This window comes from Hibiscus syriacus, unplaced genomic scaffold (assembly GCF_006381635.1).
Source record: "Hibiscus syriacus cultivar Baekdansim isolate YM2019G1 unplaced genomic scaffold, ASM638163v2 tig00110610_pilon, whole genome shotgun sequence".
In the NCBI taxonomy this organism is placed as follows: Eukaryota; Viridiplantae; Streptophyta; class Magnoliopsida; order Malvales; family Malvaceae; genus Hibiscus; species Hibiscus syriacus.
In genome coordinates, this window is record NW_024062800.1 from 869,785 (window position 1) to 893,258 (window position 23,474).

Genomic DNA, 23,474 nt, shown 5'->3' on the forward strand with positions numbered 1-23,474 from the left:
TCATCCGCCTTCAACGATTGATTTTGTAATCGAAAACTAATTATTTCCGTTTCTACCAACAACCACAAGTAATATTACATTCGTAACATATTTGAGAAAGCATCACATCAACAGACATTAACGAAATTGTTGATCAATAACAAAAAATGTTACTCAAAAAATCACATTTAATTCCTTTTTTGAGTTAGAGGGCCAAATAATATGAAGACCATATTGAATTTTTTTTATAAAAAAAATACAGAGCCTTCACGTACACTTTTATCATTTTAAAATTATGTCATTAAGTTAAAATGCTTAGGATGTGTTAAAATAGATTAAGTTTGTTTCTCTTTATTTAATTTTTATGACACATTTAAATTTTTAAGTAATATGAGATAATTATAAAATAATATTTATTTAAAAAAATTAACTTTTTATCAATGTATATATCTTATAAACATAATTGCTTAAATTTAAACAATATTTATTTTTACTACTAAAACCACTTAATAAATTTCTATTCCATATTTAGTTAAATGATATTCCTTTTCAATAATTAAATAAATTTATGATTTTGATTTAATAGTTAAGTCTTAATTACTCACCTATTAATTTAAGGATTATTCAATCAAATGTTGAGAATTGAGGGGGGTTTTAACAGTCTAGGATAATTATAAGGTATTATCTATTTATAATTTTTGTAAACATTGACAATACGCACACACACCTTGATGCACAACTACTTAAACCCATAATCTCAAAGTAGAACAACACTTCCTTTAAGCATTGAGACATGCATATATGATTATTTTTTAGATTAACACCGTTTTCTTTCATATAGATGAAAAAATGTTTTGTAGGAAATCCTACCATTGATCTTTATAGAAATTGATCAGGTTGGAATGAAATGAAAGAAAAGAAAAAAGAAGGGCAAAAAATATGGAAAAAAAGTATATGGAAATGTTCAAAAAGAACAAACACGCACAATGCAAGTAGTAGTAGATCAACGATGACAATATGTGTATTAGTCTTATATTCAATCATTTAATAAACACATGTTTAAAAGACTATATTTAAACACTTGAAAATACACATATCTAAATAATATGAGATTTGAAAACTCTTAGGAGCTTTTCAAATCTCTCTCATATTGTGTATATATGAGTTTTCAAATGTTTAAATATATCATTTTAAACATGTATATATTGAGTGATTAAACATAAGATATTATACAATGTTGTCGTCATCTAACTTGTGCTAGGAGCGTATTCGTTCAGTTCGGTTCGATTTTTACTAAAATATGAACCGAATTGTACTTTACGGGTTTTTAAAAATGGAAACGGAAATCGAAACCAATCGACACAAAAACCACGATTTTTGATTCGATTTCGTTTGGTTTGGTTCGGTTCGGTTGTTTTTTACTGTTTACTATTTTTCAAACTCAAGCTCCAAAAAAGATAAATTTAAAGCTTAAATCGAGTGCAAATATAAAAATTTAAATTTATAAAAAGATGTATTAATTTTAATATTTTATTTATTTAAATTTGTATTGTAATAAATTCAAAATAAATGAGTTTTTGATACATATTATCTTTTATTTTTTTTAATTCAATTTAATTCGGTTCAAACTGTTTTCACATGAAAAAACCGAAACCGAATCGAATTGTATATTTACTTTTTTAAATCAAACCGAAACCGAATCTTAAATTAAAAAACCTACACCAAATCGAATCAAATAGTCCAGCTCGTATCAGTTTTCTGATTTTCTACTCAGCCCTAGCTCGTGTTCATGATATTGTAATTATGTGTCAAAAACTAGGGATGACAAAAAAAACGAACCCGTCGGGGAAAACCGAAAACCGAATTAAACGGGTCGGGTTCGAGGATGATAAGCGGACCAAACCCCACCCCGATTACCCGAATACCAGGCCCGATAAATATTAAAAATAATTATTTTATATATATATAATATTAATAAATTTAATTTAAATTAAATATATATATATATATATAATTTAAATATATATACCTGGCCCGATACTCGTTTAAATAACTGTTTATGCTAAACGGGGATACCCGTTTCCCCGCTATTTTCCCTGATTACCCGATTGTGATCCCCGTTTAAATCCCTGTGCTTTTTTAAACGGGGACGGGTACGAATTTTTTAAACAAAAACAAGGACGGGGAACCAATCCCCGGCCCGAAACCGCACCGTTGCCATCCCTATCAAAGACGTACATCACACGTATTTTTAACAAAATTCCTATACTACTTTTATATTTTTATCTCTCGTTTTCTTTTTCGTTAATTTTAGTCTAACCCAATCAACTTCTATGGAGGTCAAACAATATATGTATATATATATATATATTTTTCAAAACTCAATATTACGTTAGCAGAGGATACTTTTTACAAAATATAATGGAAAAATTATGCTTAGTACCTAAATTATCAAATTTTAATACTTAAATTTTTAATTTTTTAAAATCGTACATAATATTTAGTTTTTATTTCGGTTTAATATCTTGTTGTTAAAACTTAAATGGGTGATTTGCATGTAGCACTATTTATGCGTAATTTACATCATTCATCACTCAATTATCTTCTCACTCCTATTTTGGTCACTAAAGTTTTAATTTTTTTAATTTAATTACTTAACTCTCAAATTACTCATAATTTAATCACTCTAACTTTTAAATTTATTTTTTCTTAATTATATATTAATAAAATAATAATAAAGATGTCATGTCACAAAAATTATTAATAAAATAAATTAGAGTGATTAAAATATGAGCAATTTGAAATTTGAGTAATTAAATTGAAAATTTTTAAACTTTAGTACCAAAATAGGAGTGAGAATATAGTTAGGTGACGAATGATGTAATTTACTTATAAAAAATACAGTGTCATTAAATTTTAACAGTGGGGTACTTAAAAAAACAAAAATAAATGTTAGATATAATTTAAAAAAATTTTAAAAGTTTAGGTGTTCAAACAAACAAAAAATGATAACTTAGTAATATAATTTTACTTATGTGACAGAAAAGAACGGTGAAATTCTCGAAAAATCATCGGTGATCGGTATATTTATCGATCTAACACCGGTCAGATTATATTTCCCGATCTAACACCCGTAACAGTAAAGTGCGCCCACTGCCTCGCGCTATATGCTGATTTGGCACCACGTAGGGTATAGCGCGCCCTCTGCACCGCGCTATACGCTGACATGGATTACACGTGGGTATAGTGCGTCCCCTGATTCGCGCTATACGCCACGTAGGGGTATAGCGCGGATCAGGGGCCGCGCTATACCTGGTTATCTGACATGTGGGGTATAGCGCAGTACAGGGGGCGCGCTATACCTTTAATTACCCACCCGTCCACACCCCAATCCTCCTTATAAATACCCCATCCTCAATCACTTTCATCACACCAAATTCTCTCAATTTCTCTTAAATACTCTCTCTGCTTAAGGTATATTTTATAATATTTTTAATATTATGTATTTAATTTATTTAAGTATTTTACTTTATTTAATATTTTACTAATATAATTCTTTTACAGATATATAATGGAAGGAAATATACTTCGCTTGGATGAAAATCATATATCTCGACACTTTGCTGATATGGTAACATTTTAACGTTTTAATTTAATTTAAATTATTAGTAATAATTAGTTGATTTATTTAATGCATGATTATTAGATTAAGAATTAATTTTTGTAATTATTTATTTTTAGGAGAAGGACCGTGTATTAGATCCTTTTATTTGGAATCTTAAGTTAGTGATACCTAGCCGCGTCTTGCCGTATTTAGTAGAGGTTGGATTTGGTTACATATGTAGCTATCAGGGTCACTATAAGATATAACCAGACCTTATTTATGCCTTAGTAGAGCGGTGGAGGCCGGAGACCCACATATTCTATCTTCCGTGCGGAGAGTGCACGATCACACTTGAGGATGTTTTTATGCACCTGGGGCTTCCGGTGGATGGAGATTGAATATCAGGGATAGCTTCCGGTTCTTGGACTACTTTGTGTCGGGATAATCTAGGACGTATCCCGAAAATTTTTATAGGAGGTAGGATACCGTTAAATTGGTTAGATACTAATTTTCGGGAGTTGAGCGCAGACGCCTCTGAGGATGAGGTTAAGATGTATGCACGGGCATGCATATTACAGTTGATAGGAGGGTTGCTGATGCCGGACAAATCGCGCAACCTAGTTCACTGCATGTGGTTGCGACATCTTAGCGACTTTCGTCTCGCCGGATCATTCAGTTGGGGCTCGGCAGTTTTGGCTTTGTTGTACAGGGAGATGTGTGGAGCCACTGACTACAGGCGTAATGTTATCGGCAGATGTCTCCTACTGCTGCAGTCTTGTGGATGGTATCGATTGCCCTTTTTATGTCTCGTTGTGAAGAACTCATTCTTATTTCCACTACTTCTGAGGTAATTATAAAACTGATTTTGTATATTAATAATTTTATACAGCGTATAATAATTTTTTTTTCCTTGAATAGGTGGTCTACTGATAGGAAAAATCATCAGGAGCTACCTGATGATTTAGAAAAAATTAGGGTGCTAATCGATCAGAAGGCTGGCACACAGGTATGAATTTTAATGTTTAAAAATCGATTTTAGATTATAGTTATATAATTAGATTATTATTTTGATAAAAATTATATATTATTTTTTTTTAGTTTGAATGGGTGTCATATTCTACTAATGATGTGAGGGCGGTGATCCCACCTGAGTTGATCAGATGTTTGGATGGCAATGGTCCCTCTGATCTGTTATGCGACCGTCGAGTGGCACTCCACTGATCGCGTGCTCCGGCAGTTTGGTTGTTTTCAACCAATTCCGGAAGCACCTCGCAATATGGACGAGTTGCATAGCTTAGATAGACGCGACAAGACAGATACAGATTGGCTGGTGAGGCATCATGAGTGGGTCGTGTTGTGGGAGGATCGATGTCGGCGTCTTCCCCGACACAGCACCATCATCCCTCGACTCGTGGACGGAGAGCAGGTGCTTCCGGTTCATCCTCAGCTGTACCAGCAGGACCTTCACAGCAGCCACCGCAGCCATATATGATGCCGCAATCGTCTTTCCATTACCAGATACCGTCGCCGCCGCCTTCACCTGGTTTTATGACCCCGCTGCCGCCACCGTCACATATGACCCCTCTTGGAGGCTATTATGGGTCTATGTTTGTAGATCCGACTTTGGGTTCATATACTGGATATTTGGCGGGTTCAGCCTCATCACCCATGGCCACAGCACATACACCTCATGTACAGTTTTCACACTCAGCGATGTCTGGGTTTTCCCAGTTTTCACAGGTCGGTGAGATAGTCAGTCATACACCTCCAGGGTCCTTATTCTATGGAGGTGCTTCATCTTCATCAGCTCCTCATCAACCTAATGTACCTGCTAAGGACGACGATGACGACGACGACGACGATGACGACGATGATGACAGCGAGGAGTCAGAACCAGTGATACGAAGAAATCCTCCTCGAGACCGACATCCACCGCCCCGCGGAACACATTCGCGACGCATACATTGATAGATTTTTTTTATTATATTTGTATTTACTTTATTTTGTTTAATTGTAATTTTTTATTATTTCTCATTTAATACTTACTTTATTTTGTTAAATTTGTTGGACTTTTTTTTAATATATTTCAGTTAATTTTGTTTATTACCATTTAATATCAGTTATTGTAATTTGGTTATCATTTACCATTTAATTCTTATTGTAAGTTTGTTGTATTTAAATACCAAATTGTTATTAGTTTGATAAAATTTAATGATTGTGTTCGTTTTTTTTAATATTCATCAGCGATTATCGAATGACATTAACTTGAAGTAAATGCAAATTAAAATACAAGAATTATTATTTGATAAACAAATACATCATTTCCTCATCAATTGTTACTTGATGACAACAGAAGTGGACATGTTTTTCTAGTTTTTCCTGGGTTTCTACATTGTCCACATCTTCTGTCTTGTCTAGATCTTTTTCGAATATCCATATCACAATGAATTCGATTGGATTTTGGACGACCACGCTCCCTCAATAAACTCGGATTTGGTACAATCGGAAGCCAATCTTGAACCTCCTCAGGGTCTTTGTCATTACCTATGGGGGAAACTCAAATTCGTATACCTTAAAAACTTCAGATAGTAGGTATACGGGATCCAAAAAATGGTTATAGTCTTGACGTGTATGCGAGCAAGCTGCTATCATATGAGAGCATGGATACTTCAGAGCTTGAAAAAACTCGCAGTTGCACGTTCTGTCCCTTAGATTTACTCTTAACGACACAACTTCAATCCCTTGAAGAGGTCGCGGCAACTCTGTGACACGAAACATTCCATGTCTTCTAGAGAAGTTTGTTACATACATTCCATTTGATGCAACAATTTTTTTCTGTAGATCTGCAACTAATCTAGGGTGATAGACATGACCGCCTTGCATCCAGGTTTGAGCTTGTCCCCCGAGCTTCGCAAAAAGCTCCCCCAAACAAAAATATATAGTTTTTACCAAAGCCGCTACAGGTAAGTGACATGCACCCTTTAAGGTTGAATTGATTGCCTCAGCCAAGTTGGTCGTCATGTGTCCATATCGATATCCACCATCATATGTGTTTGTCCACATTTCTTTATCGATGAGGCTGATGTAATCGTATCATTCCTCGTTCTTCGCCCGCAAATCTTGAAGCATTGATTCAAACGTTCGAGGAAGTAGTTCGTAACCTGATCAAAAAATGTATAACTTACTAACTTGCTTTCTTTGCAAAATTAAAACGATCAAAAACTGTATAACTTACTAGCTTGCTTTCACTTACCCATGCGCACAATTAAATGACATTCATCATTCTTCTTGTACCTTCCATGATAGTTCGCAACAATGTGTCGGAGACAATACCTATGTTGGACAAAGGGTGGTTGCCACATTGGGCCCAAAGACTCTATTGTTACTTTGATCCCAGCTCCGCGACCTGAAATGACACAAATGTTTTCCCTCATGATAACATGTGCACGTAAATTTCGGAGGAAAAAAGCCCAAGAATCTGTATCTTCTCCTTCGACAAGAGAAAAAACAACTGGAAGAATGTTGCGATTGCCATCTTGGACAACTGCCAATAATAAAACTTGCTTGTATTTTCCATACAAGAAAGTCCCGTCGTTCTGGACCAAAGGCTTGCAGTATTTGGCAGCATTAACGCACTGTAGGTAACTCCAAAAAACCCGGCATAATTGGCTTCGATCGTGAAGAACTCGATCATTATGGTATGCATAAGAGGTTTCGAAGTCCACAATTGTCCCAGGATTCAACGTCCGCACCAGCCTAAACCAACCTGAAAGTTCGTTGTAAGATGCATTTCATTCGTCATGAAGTTTGACAATGGCATTTTGTTTTGTCAACCAAGCTTTTTTATAGGAGACAGTGTACCCATACTGCGATTGTATAGCTGAAATCAACACTGCAACAGCTATATGAGAGCTTGCTTTTACCATGAGCATGATGGCTTGGCATATCATTTCAGAGTCCAAGTTGGGATGATCTTGGTTGACCCCTCCAGCACAACATGTGTGAGGACCGTTGTATACTGTTAGTTCCCATATGTTGTTTTTCCTCTTTATTTTCGATACGCGAACCATCTAATTGCATCTGTTTTTACGTCGGGCACAGTAGCATACATATTTTTCGATCGTCGATCGGTTGACTCTGGACTGAACATAATTATGGATATGGTACTTTTTTATAGCCATCATCGCTTCTTCTTTGCTTGAAAACTCCATGCCTAAAGATAAACTCACCATTATTTATTGATGAGTAATATCCATAGTCACCGAGATGAGGTATATCCGTAAATTCTGGCCCGTACATTGCACCATAATCAGCTTCATATATGTGTGCAGGAGGGTCAGTTTGTGTCACATTTCCTGGAACTTCATCTACATCATCATCATCAGAATTGAATTACGGTGATTCTGGGTGAATGAATAGTCCAGTCTCAGTACCATCCGCACCAGGCTCACGAAGCGGTTCTTCTGGTGGAGATGATTGTTCCTCCATGCACTCCACATTTAGGTCGAAGAACCTACTACTTACATGTCTTCCCCTTGAACTAGAAGGCATATCGACATTGAGATCGAAAAAGCTCACAGTCGAATGCCTCCCCCTAGAGCTTGAAGCCATCGTGTCAAATGGAAACTGCACAGATTGTTGCGTCGATGACATCTCTATATTAAGGTCAAAGAAATTTGCAGATGAATGTCTTCCCCTTGAACTGGACGCGGTGTTGCCATACGGATTGTTCGTAGACCAACCTCGGTACATATCGTAAGGAGTTGCGGATGAATGTCTCCTCATTATGGCATTAAAATCATTACACATTACTGTAGTCGGGCTGTCAACTTGATCAACTTGTTCAGCCAACCCATAGTGGGAGCTTAATGATTGACCCCGAACAGTACACACTTGAACAAAATGTGCATACATCTCAATAGCGGCGTCTGAATAATTACTTTGAGCTTCAACCATCATTTGAACATCATCATTGTTCGAAAGTTCGAACGTTGTATAAGTTAATGGCAACAATGATGTTGGAAATCTGTACTGCAACGACGACATTATTCTACTACTTCCAACATGAATCTTCATCGAAATCTTCGTTATCAGCTCCTCAAGAGATATGTTTCTCTTGAATAATATTTTAACACGCTCATTTAATACGAAAACAACGTCGGTTTCATCTTCTCGAATTTCACCATCATAATAAATAATAGCTGAAAGTCGCACCATTCTTTGAGTTTAAAAGTGCGGCAATATTATATCTGCAAAAAAAATAACTGAAACAAACCTAATTAAATAAATTATATATGAACGAAAATATAACACAATAACTTTTTTACACATCAACGTAAATAATTTAAATAATATAATTTTATATTATTACCTGCACCGCAAAACTATTTCAACGTATGCTCCTGCTTTTCAATTTTATAAACATAAAAATTAATTGAAAATAATTAGTATAATATTTTTTCAAATAATAATAATAAACAATAAATATAATTAAAAAATTATAACAAAATTACCTTATAACGAAAAATCGCACGAACTTCTAAATTAAATATGAGAAGATTGTCAGAATTATTACTCGTTGACGAAATTGTTGTATTAATTTATAAGTTGAGAGGAGAGATGCGAGGAGATGTGAGAAACTTAACCAGCGGAGAAGGGTATTTATAACCATATAAGGCACGGTACCTACACCGCGCTATACAAATAAAAGATATAGTGCGGACCAGGGACTGCGTTAAATATAATTCACCCACCCTACGTGGCGTATAGCGCTGCCCATGGTCCGCGCTATACCCCTACGTGGCGTATAGCGCGGATCAGGGGGCGTGCTATACACACGTGTAACCGATGTCAGCATATAGCGCGGTACAGGGGGAGCGTTATACCCACGTGACGCCAAATCAACATATAGCGCGATTCAGGGGACACGTTTTACTGTTACGGGTATTAGATCAGAAAATATAATCTGACCGGTATTAGATCGATAAATATACCGATCACCGATGATTTTTCAGAAAATACACCGAAAAAAATACCACGTGACTTTCCTTGTGTGACAGAATTACGGAGACCTATGTAATTGCACTCAAGTAGTCAAGTTCAGCTATGGAGTGAGGTTTAAAAAAACATCTTCCTATAGATTAACTGACCACCAATTCAATTTATAAAAAGACTAAAAACAAATATTTCAAATGACTATACATATAATTAAAATTTTAATTTGTACGTTTTAAGTAAGATTTTCGTAAAATCTAATGTCTGATAGAGGATTAGAGCAATAATCGATCATGGGTCCTTGGCAAAAGTTGTAATATCTGCAGATGAAATCCATAGGCAGCAACCTCAACCACAAAATAATACTCCGCTCTCTTTATCGAACTGATAAAATAACACAAAAATGCTTAGGGATTTGGGCACATGCCATTGGCGAAAGAGCAAAACCATCAAATCTCCGGACCCCACAAACAGATAAGGCGGGGATAAGCCCCCTTCTACCTCATCCGTTAGATAGACACGCCTTCTTCATCCAACGCTCTCCGTCTTTCTTCTAGGATAAAATCTCGAACCCTTTGATTACCAACTTCCCTTATTATGAAAATATAGGACGTTTAACTCCACAAATTCACTTTCGTTGTTGTCTTCGCTTAACGCTAGCTTCCTTCAGACTCGACCAATGGCTGCCACCGCGTCTGCCGCCGCTACATCCTCTTTCATCGGCACCCGCCTCCCCGATGTCTACTCAGGCTCCGGAAGAGTCGTCGCCAGGTTCGGTTTCGGAGGCAAAAAAGCTGCTAAGAAAGTCACCAAGTCAAAGGCGCCAACCTCCGATCGCCCTCTGTGGTACCCGGGAGCCGTAGCACCGGACTGGCTTGACGGAAGCTTGGTCGGTGACTACGGGTTCGACCCTTTCGGGCTGGGGAAACCTGCAGAGTACTTACAATATGATTTGGATTCATTGGACCAGAACCTTGCTAAGAACGTGGCCGGTGATATCATCGGGACCAGAACTGAAGTTGCAGACGTAAAGGCGACACCGTTTCAGCCTTACAGCGAAGTCTTCGGTCTCCAGAGGTTCCGCGAATGCGAGCTGATACATGGGAGGTGGGCCATGTTGGCTACACTCGGTGCCCTCACCGTCGAGTGGCTCACCGGAGTTACCTGGCAAGATGCCGGCAAGGTTCGTTTTCTGTAGTATGTAAGCAGATAGTATCATCTTAGAGGCATTTTTGTTGAAAAATGTTTGATTATTTCAGGTAGAGCTGGTTGAGGGATCATCTTACCTGGGACAACCGCTTCCGTTCTCGATATCAACATTGATTTGGATCGAAGTTTTGGTGATCGGATACATCGAGTTCCAAAGGAACGCGGAGCTCGACCCGGAAAAGAGGCTGTACCCAGGAGGAAAGTTCTTCGACCCACTTGGGCTGGCCGCAGACCCGGAGAAGAAGGCCATCCTTCAGCTGGCAGAGATCAAGCATGCTCGCCTCGCCATGGTTGCTTTCCTGGGTTTCGCAGTCCAAGCTGCTGCCACCGGCAAAGGTCCTCTCAACAACTGGGCTACCCACTTGAGTGACCCTCTTCACACTACCATTATCGACACCTTCACCTCTTGAAAAACACATCCATGATCCATGCCCTTTGCATTTGACTAGATTTTGCTTGCTCTAATGTAGTCTTTGTATGTGCCTTCTATCTATGTTGTAAAAATATTATAACATCCCACAATTTCAGCTAAGAATGCTATTAATTACCTCATAGTCTTTCGTTTTATAGTAAAGTTATATCAATTCAATCATTTTAATTTTAACAAAAAAAATATTTATCATTAAACGCGTAATTAAGTGGCTTGGAATGTATTTTACCCATAAATTAAATGCATTTTTACATGGGATGTGTTTGTTAAGTTACCAATTGATTGAATTTAAGTGTAACAGCTCGTAATCAAACAAGTCACCATTATAAATGATAAGTCCGACTTGATTGAATATAATTGGATGTTCTAGTTATATTTAATTTAATGAGTGTGTAATTATAACTTTTTTTTATAAGTATGAATATTTGATTTATTGATTGATTAATTTGAATTAAATATTGTAAAGGCTTGTTACATGAAACAATGATGGACCGAAGGGAAGCAGACATGACAATTTCTTCCTAAAAACTCAAATTATCATATATTTTAGATATTTTCTTCATATATTCTATTGATAATATGTTTTTTCCCATTTGAGTTCTATAAATTCAGCGCCCTAAAATTTTAGAAGCTTGTCCCTAGCATAGGATCAAGCGTTCGTCGCAAAAGACCATCCCAAATTAATTTTCTATATTCATGATTAAAGTCGTGATCTTGTTTAAAAATTTAATGTCTTATCTCACTAAACCAATAATAGTTGATTAATAATTATATTTTATTACATATATGTCATTCAATCAACTAAATAAAAATTGCATGCCTTTACCAAGCAAAAATAATGCATTTTCTCTTATAATAGGAGTGTAAACAAACAGAACTTTCAGTGAACTATTTGTGAACGTTCGTTTATGTTCATTTGTTAGCAAAACAAACAAGTATGAACAAAATTACTATGTTCATTTAGTAAAAACAAAAGAACATGAACAAGTGTGTTTGACTTGTTTATGTTCATGGAACAAACTCGTTTATTTAGTCGTTCGTTTATGTTCATGAACAAATTCATTTACTTTTTTTTTTACATTTTAAATATTGATGAATGTAGGAATTAAATTGAACACATAATGAAATTTGGAGTTTAACCTATGAAGCTTAAGGGGTTTAAGCATTGGTTGTGTAATTTTTAGCTTGCAAATGAATATGTTTGTGAATGCTAATTGAATAATAAAAGAGTATAAAAACAAACATTAAACAAATGAACACAAACATATGAATATGAACACAACCATATTAGTTCAAGCTACTATATGAGAATCATTCCAAGCAAATCGCTATGGAAAGGAAATAATAGCATATGTCATGTAAAATATTTGCAAGGGATGACTTGCCTCATCATGCTGCTTATCTTTGATTGCAGAAATGATGCAGCATAACATTCAATATTTCAATGTAATTCCTTTTGGTTTTGCAATTGTGGATATTAGTGTGAAATAAATATTTGCTTTTAACTTTGATTGATGAGGGGGTCATGGGGACAAAAAAAATACTTTTAGTTTTGCCTCTATGAGAGTGACTGTCATTAGCATTCTAAATTCGAGCACACACCATAGACGAACATATCAAAATAAATGGAAGCAATATTTGTATGTACATACTAACAGCACTAATGCAGTACCAGTCTCTAACCCTCTCATCTAACAGAATCGAAGCATGGCAATGAGCATTCATACTTCAGAGACTATATAGTCTAAATGAGCTACAGAAATCTTAAACCACTGAGAAGCTTCTGCAATGTGTTACGGCCCCATTGGTCATCGCTTTGCAACATGTTGCTTCGAAAAGGCTCCGGATCGGGTTCTTCTTTTTCGGCTGCCAGGGGTTCCAGAATATGATGGTTGAGCTGTTCCTCATCGTCCTTAGCTACCGCTATTGTTTCTTCATCCTGTGGTTTACCTTCGGGTTCTAGCTTCTGTTCTGACTGAATATTATCATGTCGGCATTAAAATATGATTGAAAAGGAAAAGACATGAAAATATAAGCAGCAATACCAACAACCATGGCAAATTTTGCAAGGGGAGAATGACATATCATTGTCAGGTACATATCAAAGCATCATAGATTGTCAAAGGAGCAAGTAATTGATGAAGCAGTGAAGTTTATCTTTTACATTTGGAGCTTCATATATATATGAATAACTGGAAAATGCAACATTGATATTGATAGAACATTTCGAACAATGTGCAATACTTCATTGATGAGGGATTAAAAGAGCAGCATTGCTTATTTTACAGCATCTCAAGAAGATACAAGCTAGCATGGAATGTCTTAACAGCATTGGAAGAGAGGACAAAAAAAAAAGGAAGGGCAGAGCAACACACTCCTCAGGCGATTACCTCGCCGGACAATTTGTGATTTAAAGCTTCATTAACTTCAACTGATGCATCAGTTGTACTAATCTTCTCATCTTCACTCACCATCGATTCTTCAGCTGACATTGTTGCTAATGGACTCAAGCCAGGCACTAGGGGAGGATTACCTTCATTTGCTACCAGATTTCCCTCGGCATCGGCAGTTTCTTCTTTATCAGCATCTCCAAAGTCTTCTGCTACCAAAACATTCTTATTCGAAACATCCGAAGCTTCATCATTGGGGTAGTCAGTTTTATTCGAACCGAATACTGCGTTATCTGCATTTGCAATCAAGTCTCCTGTAATATTCTCTGCAACAATAGCCAAGGGCTTCTCTGGTGAAGGATCATCATCACCAGTGGCTGATTCATCATCAGATAATGCTTGTAATTGCTCCTTTGCAGGAGAGGTGGGATTTGTCTCAAGGACTAGTTCTTCCTTTGGAGGTGTCAAGTTTTCTGCAACAATTGCCATCTCATAATCAAGAAGATGTCCATCTCGATTAGCTATCGGCTCTTCCTCTATGACTTTCTGTTTTTCAGCTTTTTTCCAGTCTTCACAAACAATAATGATATTCTTGGTTTCGCGGGATTCGAATATCCGGTCAGGGTCCGGTTGCCACAAAAGTTTCCCAGTGCTAGTTTTGAGAATGAATTTGAATCGGATAGATATTCCAACAGGTATGTCCTGAGCAAGTTCAAAACAAGAAATCTCTTAACCTTTGCAAGTTTCAACAAAATATTCTTCATAAATTCCTCCTTACCAGCTCTGCCGTCCAAACATGTCCTTCAGACCAAGTCAGTGGTACAGCAATTTCTGGGTCCCATGACCCTAACATAGGATGATCCCCTACAACGAAAAAATGCTCTCCAAAGGAACACTCTTTCTGTAACTGGAATTTGACATTAATAGTCTTGGATGGAACTGTGCATTAGAGGGGATTGAAGATAAGACTCAAAATTCCAGAAACATCAACAAAAGACAAATAGTTGAAGGGCTAAAAGATCTTACTTTCTTGTTCAGGTTGAGTTTCTATATTCCCCAAGTCCACCTATACAAAAGGAAATGTAAAAGGAACCATATAATTATTAGAATTAGAACAAGAATTGCAGTTTGCAAAAACCAAGACCATTCAAGAATCAGTAAAAAAAAAACACAAAGGGATGAAGGGTACATGCCTGTGAGTCTGGTGAGGAAGAAAGAGTTGAAAGAACAGGGTGAAGACGCCTGGGTTGCAGTGAAAGAAGATGCAAGAACCGGATTCCAACAACATCTTTCGAAGGGAAAAAAGATAGTTGAGCTCTGTTGCGAGAAAGATCCTTAAAAGAAGAAGAAAAGCCTCCATCTTTACGCATGTAAATGATGGACTTGGAAGATGAGGTTGGTAAAGTTTTCATGGTTTCCAGTTTCCCAACAGTAAAAGCCCTCATATAAGGTTGATGGAAATCAGAAGTTTGTCTATTTATGAACACTTGATAGGCGTAGAACAGTGAGAGTATCGTCTTCCACGTGGCGTCTAGGCACGCAATCAGCGTTGGAGTAGGGGGTTGGATGTCAGGATCTCAAGTCTCAAGACCCTTTTGTTTCGATCCAAGACCGTTGGATTGTAAGAGGGGCGGTGACATATGTTATATATATTCACTGGAGACCTAGGATCTCCAACCTACAATAAAAACTTAACAGGTACCGCTGCTAGTAGTTCTGCTATACCGCAGTTTTAATATAAAAGCATTATTGAAAATATTATTTTTTTAACATTCTGATAAAATACTATATAAAATATTATTTTTTATTAAAAATATTAATTTCATTAATTAATCGGTAAAACCTAATATTAATATTTTTAGTAAAAAAAATATTTTAGATAATGCATTACCGTAAATGTTAAACATTTTAGGCAACGTATAATATTAATATTTTTGGTAAAAAATAATATTTTAAGTAGTGTTTTATCGGAAATATTAAAAAATATTAACAGTTTCGGTAGTGCATTTTCTTAGTCGTATATTAAGTTTGTCGCACTTAAGACATCCCTGGTGCTGCTCTATTTATGGCTATGAGTTGTTTTGTTACAAGGTTCTAGTGATTAGGGATGTTAAATCATGTAATCATTCAGATTTCAATTGAGTCCTATCAAATCATATTAAATTAGATACAAATCGTATTAGGTTAATTTGATGGTTTAACTCGGATTATATCAAGTCCAAATCAAATCATTTCGGGTTATTTTTAGGTTGATTTTACCTTCATATTCAGTTCGGGTTTGGATCGGGTTAATTTTAATTCGGATTGATGTCAGTTCAGGTCCAAATTAGTTAAATTCCAAGTTAATTCAGGTTCGGATAGAATTCAAGTAGGATCTCGTTCAGATCGAGTCACATCATTAATAGACAAAATTCAGGTTGGACCTTACCAGGCACAAATTGACTTCAGGTCGAGTCATTTTCGGGTTAATTATTTTTCTTTTTTCTTGAAAGATGAATTTTAATTTTTAATTTTATATGATGTGGAGTAAATTACAAAAAATATAAATAATTGTGAGTCAATTTTAATAAAAATATAATTTTAAGGACTAAATTGAACAAAAAAGAAATTACATACAAAAATTTAAATAAATTAAACAACAAGAATGTATGAGGCATCAAATCAAAATATAAATAAGTATGAGCCAATTTCATATACAAATATAATTTTAATGACTAAATTGAAGTAAATTATAAAAATATAAATAAGTATGGACCAATTTCATATAAAATAAAATTTTAAGGACTAAATTGAATAAATAAGAAATTAAAATTAAAATTAAAATAAATTACACAACATGTAGGGACCAAATCCAAAATAATTGTAAAATATGAAACTAAAATTAATATAAAAATGGGTTGAATTGCATTTATTTTAAAGTTAAGGAAAAAATTAAATCAATTTTAATATATATTATATATATAATATGTATGATGAATGTTATGATAATATGATAATGCATGTATATATAATGTACACTATAATGTATGTGTATATAATGTTATGCATACATTATAAATATATACTTATATAAATATATAATATATATAACTATATATTATACTTATAAGTATATATATACTTATACATATGTATACTTATACCTATATATATATATATAATTACACACATATATATATATATATATATATATATATATATATATATAAGTATCTATATAGGTATGTATATAATATATAAATATATAAGTATAAAGTATAATATATATATATATATATATATATATATATATATATATATATATATATATATATATATATATATATATATAAGTGTATGTGTGTATATATATATATATATATCATTAAACATAAGTGACTAAAATAAAAGATTCTAAAATTAATATTCATATTTAATAATTGTTCACATTAAAGAAAGAAGGGAAAATTAAAAGTAATTAGAATGTATACACTACTAAATTGCATTGAATTGAAAAATTCAAGAAAAGATTTATAATTAGACCATGACTAAAATGAAAGAAATGACAAATTAAATTACAAAATAGAAAACCACTGATTGTTAGAGGATCACATTTCTAATTAACCCAAAAAATCTATTGGGAATTAAAAAAGTCACCAACATTTGTCAAAAAATAAAATTTCTCTCTTCCTTTTCTGAATTCCAAAAAAAAAATCAATTTTCCCTCTTCTAAATTTTAACAAAAAAAATAATTCAATTTGTCAAAATCTAAAAATTTCTTCTTCTAAATTTCTAAACAATCAATTATTCTCTAAAAAACAATTTTTATTTTAAAAAGTTCTCCCACCACTCATGTAAATATATATATATACATATTATAAGTTTATTTTTTTGTATTTTAAATTGATCATTAAATTTTAAATTTTAAAATTTTCAATCTCAAGTAAATTAATCTTCTGAATATATTTTAAAATTTTAAGTTAAACTATATTTAAATTATTAATTAATTAATACATATAAATAAATTTAACTTATAAATATTTAAATTAATTTTATATAATCTAATAAAATCATGTTTAATAAATAAATTATTTAATGAAATTAATTTACTGATTATAATTAAGATTTATAATATAAAGATTATAATTAATATAGAAAGTAAATTTATTAATTTAATTATCATAACTAATAATTTATATTAACTTTTAAAGAATATTCATATTATTATCATAGTTTATTTAATTGTCAAAAAAATTATCATAACTAACTATTTGTTTTAACTTTTAAAAAATAATCATATTAATTATCATAGTTTATTATAAATTCAAAATCTCACAACTTCATCAATTGTAAATTATAAGTCAAGTAAATATCAATTCAATTTAATAATAGGTCAGATCATTTACAAGTTGAGTCAATTACATATTACGTTTATTACAGGTCAAGTTGATAACAGGTCGAGTAATATCAGTTATTTTCCGGGTTTATGTCGGGTTCAGGTTCATATCAGGTCGGGGTGCAGGTCAGGTTTGATTATCACATTATCAGGTTCAATTCGGGTTCAAGTCGGGTGTAGGTTGTAAATTTCCAGGTCTAACTCGGGTTCAGGTCAACACCAGTTCAGAATCGAATCGGTTTCGGATTACCACTACCTCGGGTCATAAACAATTTTAACTCAAGTCGATTTCAATCAGTTTTGCAGGTCGGGTCAATTTTTACATCTCTATAAGTGATAAAGGTTTAGGCTCTAACACTGTCTACAATCCATTTTATCTTCTCAAAATGTGCTTTTGGGACTAGGGTGATTATCGAGCGAGTCGGTTGCTAGTTGGACAGTGTTTGACTCGTGTTTAGGGATAATAACGGGCCATATTTTGACAGGATCCAGATCCAAACCCATTTATACATCCTGGATCTAGACTCGCCCCGGATCCATGAGCCTAGAAAATTGAAACCTAAATCCATATCCAACGAATATCACGAATCTGGGTCCAAAACGAGTATGTTAAAAAACCATTCAACCTATTTTTAACGTAATAAAGTTGTCATTGACTAATTTCACATCACATCTCCAATGGAGAAAAGATTAATTTCAATCCAACTAGTAACAAAACAAAAAAAATGATAAACTAAAATCTAAAAAAAATCCAACACAATTATAGGAATGTCTTTTGAATAACACAAACATTAAAAAAATATAGACCATTAAACATTATATTATCGCAAGCTTAGTTTAAAACCTATTAAAACTCAACCCTATAAGAACTCAGACGACTCCCTTTATAAAATGTTTATATATATGTTAAAACATGTTATGTCATTTATATATTTTCTTTAAAACTAAAGGTGGACTTTTCTATAAACGGGTCCAGACTAGATATCTTAGTGTCAGATCCAATACCGGATCTGTGCTTTAATTAGAGGATCCATATTCGATTCTGATCCGTTGGGTCCAAAATTTTAGGATTCACACCCTATAAAATGGATGTGGATCTATGAATTCGGGTCGAGTCCAGGATCCATTTCCTTCCCTACTCGTGCTCGTTAAAAAAATTTATTGCTCGACTCGACTCGACTCGTTGCTCATTAAGCTTGTTAAAATTTTACTCAACTCGTGCTCATTAAGAAAAATTTTTGCTCGACTTATTGCTCATTAAACTCGTTAAAATTTTGCTTGACTCGTGCTTGCTAATAAAATTTGTTGCTCGATTTGTTGCTCGTTAAGCTCATTAAGTTCGTTGCTCGCCTCGATGCTCGTTAAAATTAGGGTTTGATATTTGTGTATAGCAAATTAATATATTAGTAATTTATAATCTTTTTTATTATTTATTAGTAAATTAATAATTTTTTGAATGAAATAATTTTTTAAGATAACTACTAAAAAGTTAAAAAAAAGTTAATGAGTTGTTCACGAACTTATCGAGTCGAGTTAAATTTTTCTTGATTTGGCTCTTTAAGGTTTAGATTCGAATCAATCAAAGTCAAGTTCTTATAAAATTTTAACCGAATCAAATTCAAACTGTTCAACTCATCAAACAGGACAACCACGTGATTCCCGACACGATAAATCCAAAATCACTTGTAGACTTTTGCGTGGGAAGCGTTCTCTGAAACCAGTCCAGTTTGGATTGTTTATAATGGGCTGCTAAAAGAGAGTGGTTAGGCCTACTGTGATTTGAGCATTGGGGTCTAGTTCTAGGATGATTGCAAGAACAACGGGGTGATGAACAGTGAAGACCATCACTTTCTCCATGCATGCCCCCAAATCACCAACATCATTTGAAGTTTTAAGTTGAATTTTGTTAGTTTTGAAAAAAACTAAAACGAAAAGAAGAAATAGAGATAAAAAATGTTAGTTATATAGCAAACGATGATGGATGAAAGTTGAATAACAATATGATTACAAGTATAAGAGATTAAAGTGATTCAATTTAAAATACATATTATATCTAAACTTGGGTATAATGCATGAACCGATAGCAGAATTTAACTTCACATAATTAATTATTACTGTTTGAATTTTGATTAAAATTTAAAAAAAAAATAATTAAATGAAAATATAAAGATTAAATCTCTAATTTACACAAGATATAAATATAAAAAGAAGAACTTGGTCATTAACAAATCTAAATCAGAACCTATACTAATGTGAACGGAACGTGCTTAAAAGTAAGAAGATTCATTCCATCTTGATAATCAATTCACAACTTGACATATCTGCAATTAATTGAGGCGATTCAGAAAATAAAGAAATTTTGAAATTGAGACATATGGTCAGTTGATCATTATTAACACATATATTATAGTATAATTAGACTATCATCCTTGCACGATCCATGCCCAAATTTTAAAATAATTGACGAGTTTCCTTTATTTTTAAATTTTAGATATTTCCTGTAATAATTATTAGTAATTAATTATTTGTGCTTTGTACATAATGATCCTTAATAGTGACTTCTCATCTTCCAAATATACGATTAAGGACTAAATCGGTCCCTCATAAATTGTTTATTTGGATTGGTCGATATCAAAATACCGTGAATAATAATTCAGTTTGATAGGCTACATCATAAAAACTAAATAAATAATAAATTGACTAAAATGATTGTCCCTTGTTCCCATATGTAATGGGGTAAGGGGGAGGTTAGATAGTAGTATGCCCCCAACACTAGGTTAAGAGCAGCTTCCGTAGGAGACCTCCAAATTATAAAATGCCCTCCATGGGACTCGATCCCACGACCTCAAGGTTAAGAACCTTATGCTCTACCAATTGAGCTGGATGGTATTATTATGATAACACGTACAAATCAAAACACAGTCATGAGTCGCGTTAAAAAAATCTTCCTTGACCTAGTTGAAAGAAAAAGAGTGCATCTTACATGTCCATAATCAGATAAAAACAAATAACAAGATTATACGTCATTCGATCTGCCTTATAGGGCTACCTCTGCACAGCTGAAACAAGCATACCAAATGGCACTGCGGACAATGACTGATCAAACGATAGAAGAAAATCACAAGCGGCAGTAGATCCAGATAAAGAAAACACCAGCAAACCCAACAAAGAGCAAGAAGGTCGAACATGACTCACAAAAGGGTCTGCAACAAAAGTCAAACTCACACAGTCAACTACAAATACCACCCCAAGACATGGACAAGCAAAAAGGCAACCCAAAAAGCTTGCTATCTCCTTTAGCTAGTCAAAAGCAAGCACGACGGTGATCCCCCGTCAAGAAACACCACTCTGCACTTCTTCAATAGTGGATCCAACCTGCAACCTCGTAATAGAATGACCTTTGAACATTGAGGGGAAGTAATACAACTAACATTTGGATAAAATCGAGAAAACGAATGAAGTCTTGAATTCAAAGAATAAGCGGCGACCATTTGAACTTAGACCAGATTGCACTCGTAAGAATTATTGCATCAAATAGTCACTCCTCTCTGACCTGTTGGGAAATAAACAGAGTACGAGTAATTTCCCTATAACCATATTAGTGAGAATGTGAAATAAAAGCAGAAAAATAATACCCGAAATTGATAACGGAGTTCAGCCAATTTTGCTTACGTCTCCGGACTGCTGCAGATCTTTTACTAAGAGAGAAAATTTACAGGTGTTTACAAAACACTCACTACTCACAAGAAAGCTCTCTAGTATTGGGAGAAAGAAAATGATTTTGGGATGGTTTTGAAGCTAAATGAGCTAGGGTATTTATATTTAAAGCTTAAGAACTTAATCTTGTAAATACCCTAAAGTCTAGGGATTAATTGTGATTATCCCATTATCATTTTCAACAAACATCTACCAAACTTTGAAAAATTATTTTTCAAAGAAACATTTACCAAACTTTGAAAACCATTTTCAAAAAAAACATTTACCAAACTTTGAAAATCATTTTTTCAAAGTTGGTTGACAAACTTTGAACTTAACTTTTAACAATACTTTCAACAATCTCCCACTTGAAGACTGATTTTAATCTGTCTTCACACCTCGATCAATGCAGCAGCATTTCTGGTCCTGTTATTCTAGCATGCCAACTGAAGTTGAACACAACTTCAGTTTGTCAATGGTCACCGTCTTTGTCAACATGTCTGTCGGATTTTGAGCTCCAATAATCTTTTCAAGCTTCAAAATCCCATCTTCCAGAAGAGACCGGATAAAATGATATCTCAATTGTATGTGCTTTTTCCTGGAATGAAAAGACGGATTCTTTGCTAGATGAATAACACTTTGATTGTCACAATACAAGACATTGTTTTCTTGTTTCTTGCCTAACTCTTCCAAGAAACTTTGGAGCCAAACCATCTCTTTGATGGCTTCCGTAACAGCGACATATTCTGCTTCAGTTGTGGAGAAAGCAATTACCTTCTGTAGTTGAAAAACCCAACTCACTGCAGTACCTCCTAGAGTATAGAAATACCATGTAGTGCTCCTTCTGATGTTAACATTCCAGCTAAGTCAACATCTACATAGCCTGTCAGTATCGTATCTCCACCTTTGAAACAAAGTGTTTTGTTTGTAGTACCCCACAGATATCTGAGGATCTATTTGACAGCTTCCCAGTGTACTTTGCCCGGATTATTCATGTACCTGCTAACAGCTCCCACTGCTTGAGCAATATCTGGTCTGGTACAAACCATGGCATACATCAGACTTCCAATTGCTGAGGCATACGACACCTTCACCATGTGTGCACGTTCTTCCTCCGTCTTTGGTGATTGTTCTTTAGAGAGTCTAAAATGAACACCTAAAGGTGTACTTACTAGTTTAGCATCTTGCATGTTGAACCTGGAGAGTACTTTGTCGATGTACTCAGCTTGTGATAACATAAAAGTCCCCTACTTTGTGTCTCTCTTGATCCTCATCCCAAGAATCTGCTTTGCAGTACCCATATTTTTCATAGCAAACTGCTTCGACAATTTTTGCTTCAAGTTTATAATCTCTTGCATGTCTGAGCCTGCAACGAGCATGTTATCAACATACAACAATAAAATAATGAAGCTGTTGTCGAACCTCTTGATGTAGCAACAATGATCTGTTTGGGATCTGGTAAATCCACTGCTACTCATGAAGTTTTCGAACTTTTTGTACCACTGTCTAGGAGCTTGTTTTAAACCATACAAGCTCTTCTTCAACCTGCATACCAGGTTTTTCTTGACTGCCTCTATGAAGCCTTCTGGCTACCTCATATAGATTTCTTCCTCCAAATCACCATGAAGGAAAGCTGTCTTTACATCTAATTGCTCAAGATGTAAATTCTCTACTGCTACAATTTTCAACATCAGTCTGATTGTAGACAATTTTATAACTGGAGAGAAAATTTCATTGTAGTCAATACCTTCTTTTTGCTGAAAGCCTTTGACAACCAATCTTGCTTTGTAGCGTTTG

The 23,474-nt window shown here is 34.3% G+C and overlaps 2 protein-coding genes across 3 annotated transcripts; one reads left to right on the plus strand and one right to left on the minus strand.

Annotated features, from left to right (window-relative positions):
• Positions 1–10,197: 10,197 nt before the first annotated feature.
• On the plus strand, positions 10,198–11,333 carry LOC120135456 (chlorophyll a-b binding protein CP29.1, chloroplastic). 2 transcript variants are annotated; one of them, XM_039151723.1, is made up of 3 exons: positions 10,198–10,760; positions 10,837–11,194; positions 11,234–11,333. In XM_039151723.1, coding segments are annotated over exons 1-3 (864 nt in total). In that variant the 5' UTR covers positions 10,198–10,256; the 3' UTR covers positions 11,236–11,333. The 2 variants fall into 2 exon arrangements, with proteins under 2 accessions (XP_039007654.1, XP_039007655.1); XM_039151724.1 differs by lacking the exon at positions 11,234–11,333 and having other exon boundaries at positions 10,837–11,196.
• A 1,495-nt stretch (positions 11,334–12,828) lies between these two features.
• LOC120135515 lies at positions 12,829–15,038 on the minus strand. Its single transcript, XM_039151791.1, has 5 exons — positions 14,800–15,038; positions 14,633–14,672; positions 14,385–14,545; positions 13,612–14,308; positions 12,829–13,193 (listed from the first exon to the last, which is right to left on the minus strand). Exons 1-5 carry the CDS (start codon positions 15,016–15,018, stop codon positions 12,970–12,972), a joined length of 1,341 nt encoding a protein of 446 aa, XP_039007722.1. The 5' UTR covers positions 15,019–15,038; the 3' UTR covers positions 12,829–12,969.
• Between the last annotated feature and the right edge of the window lie 8,436 nt (positions 15,039–23,474).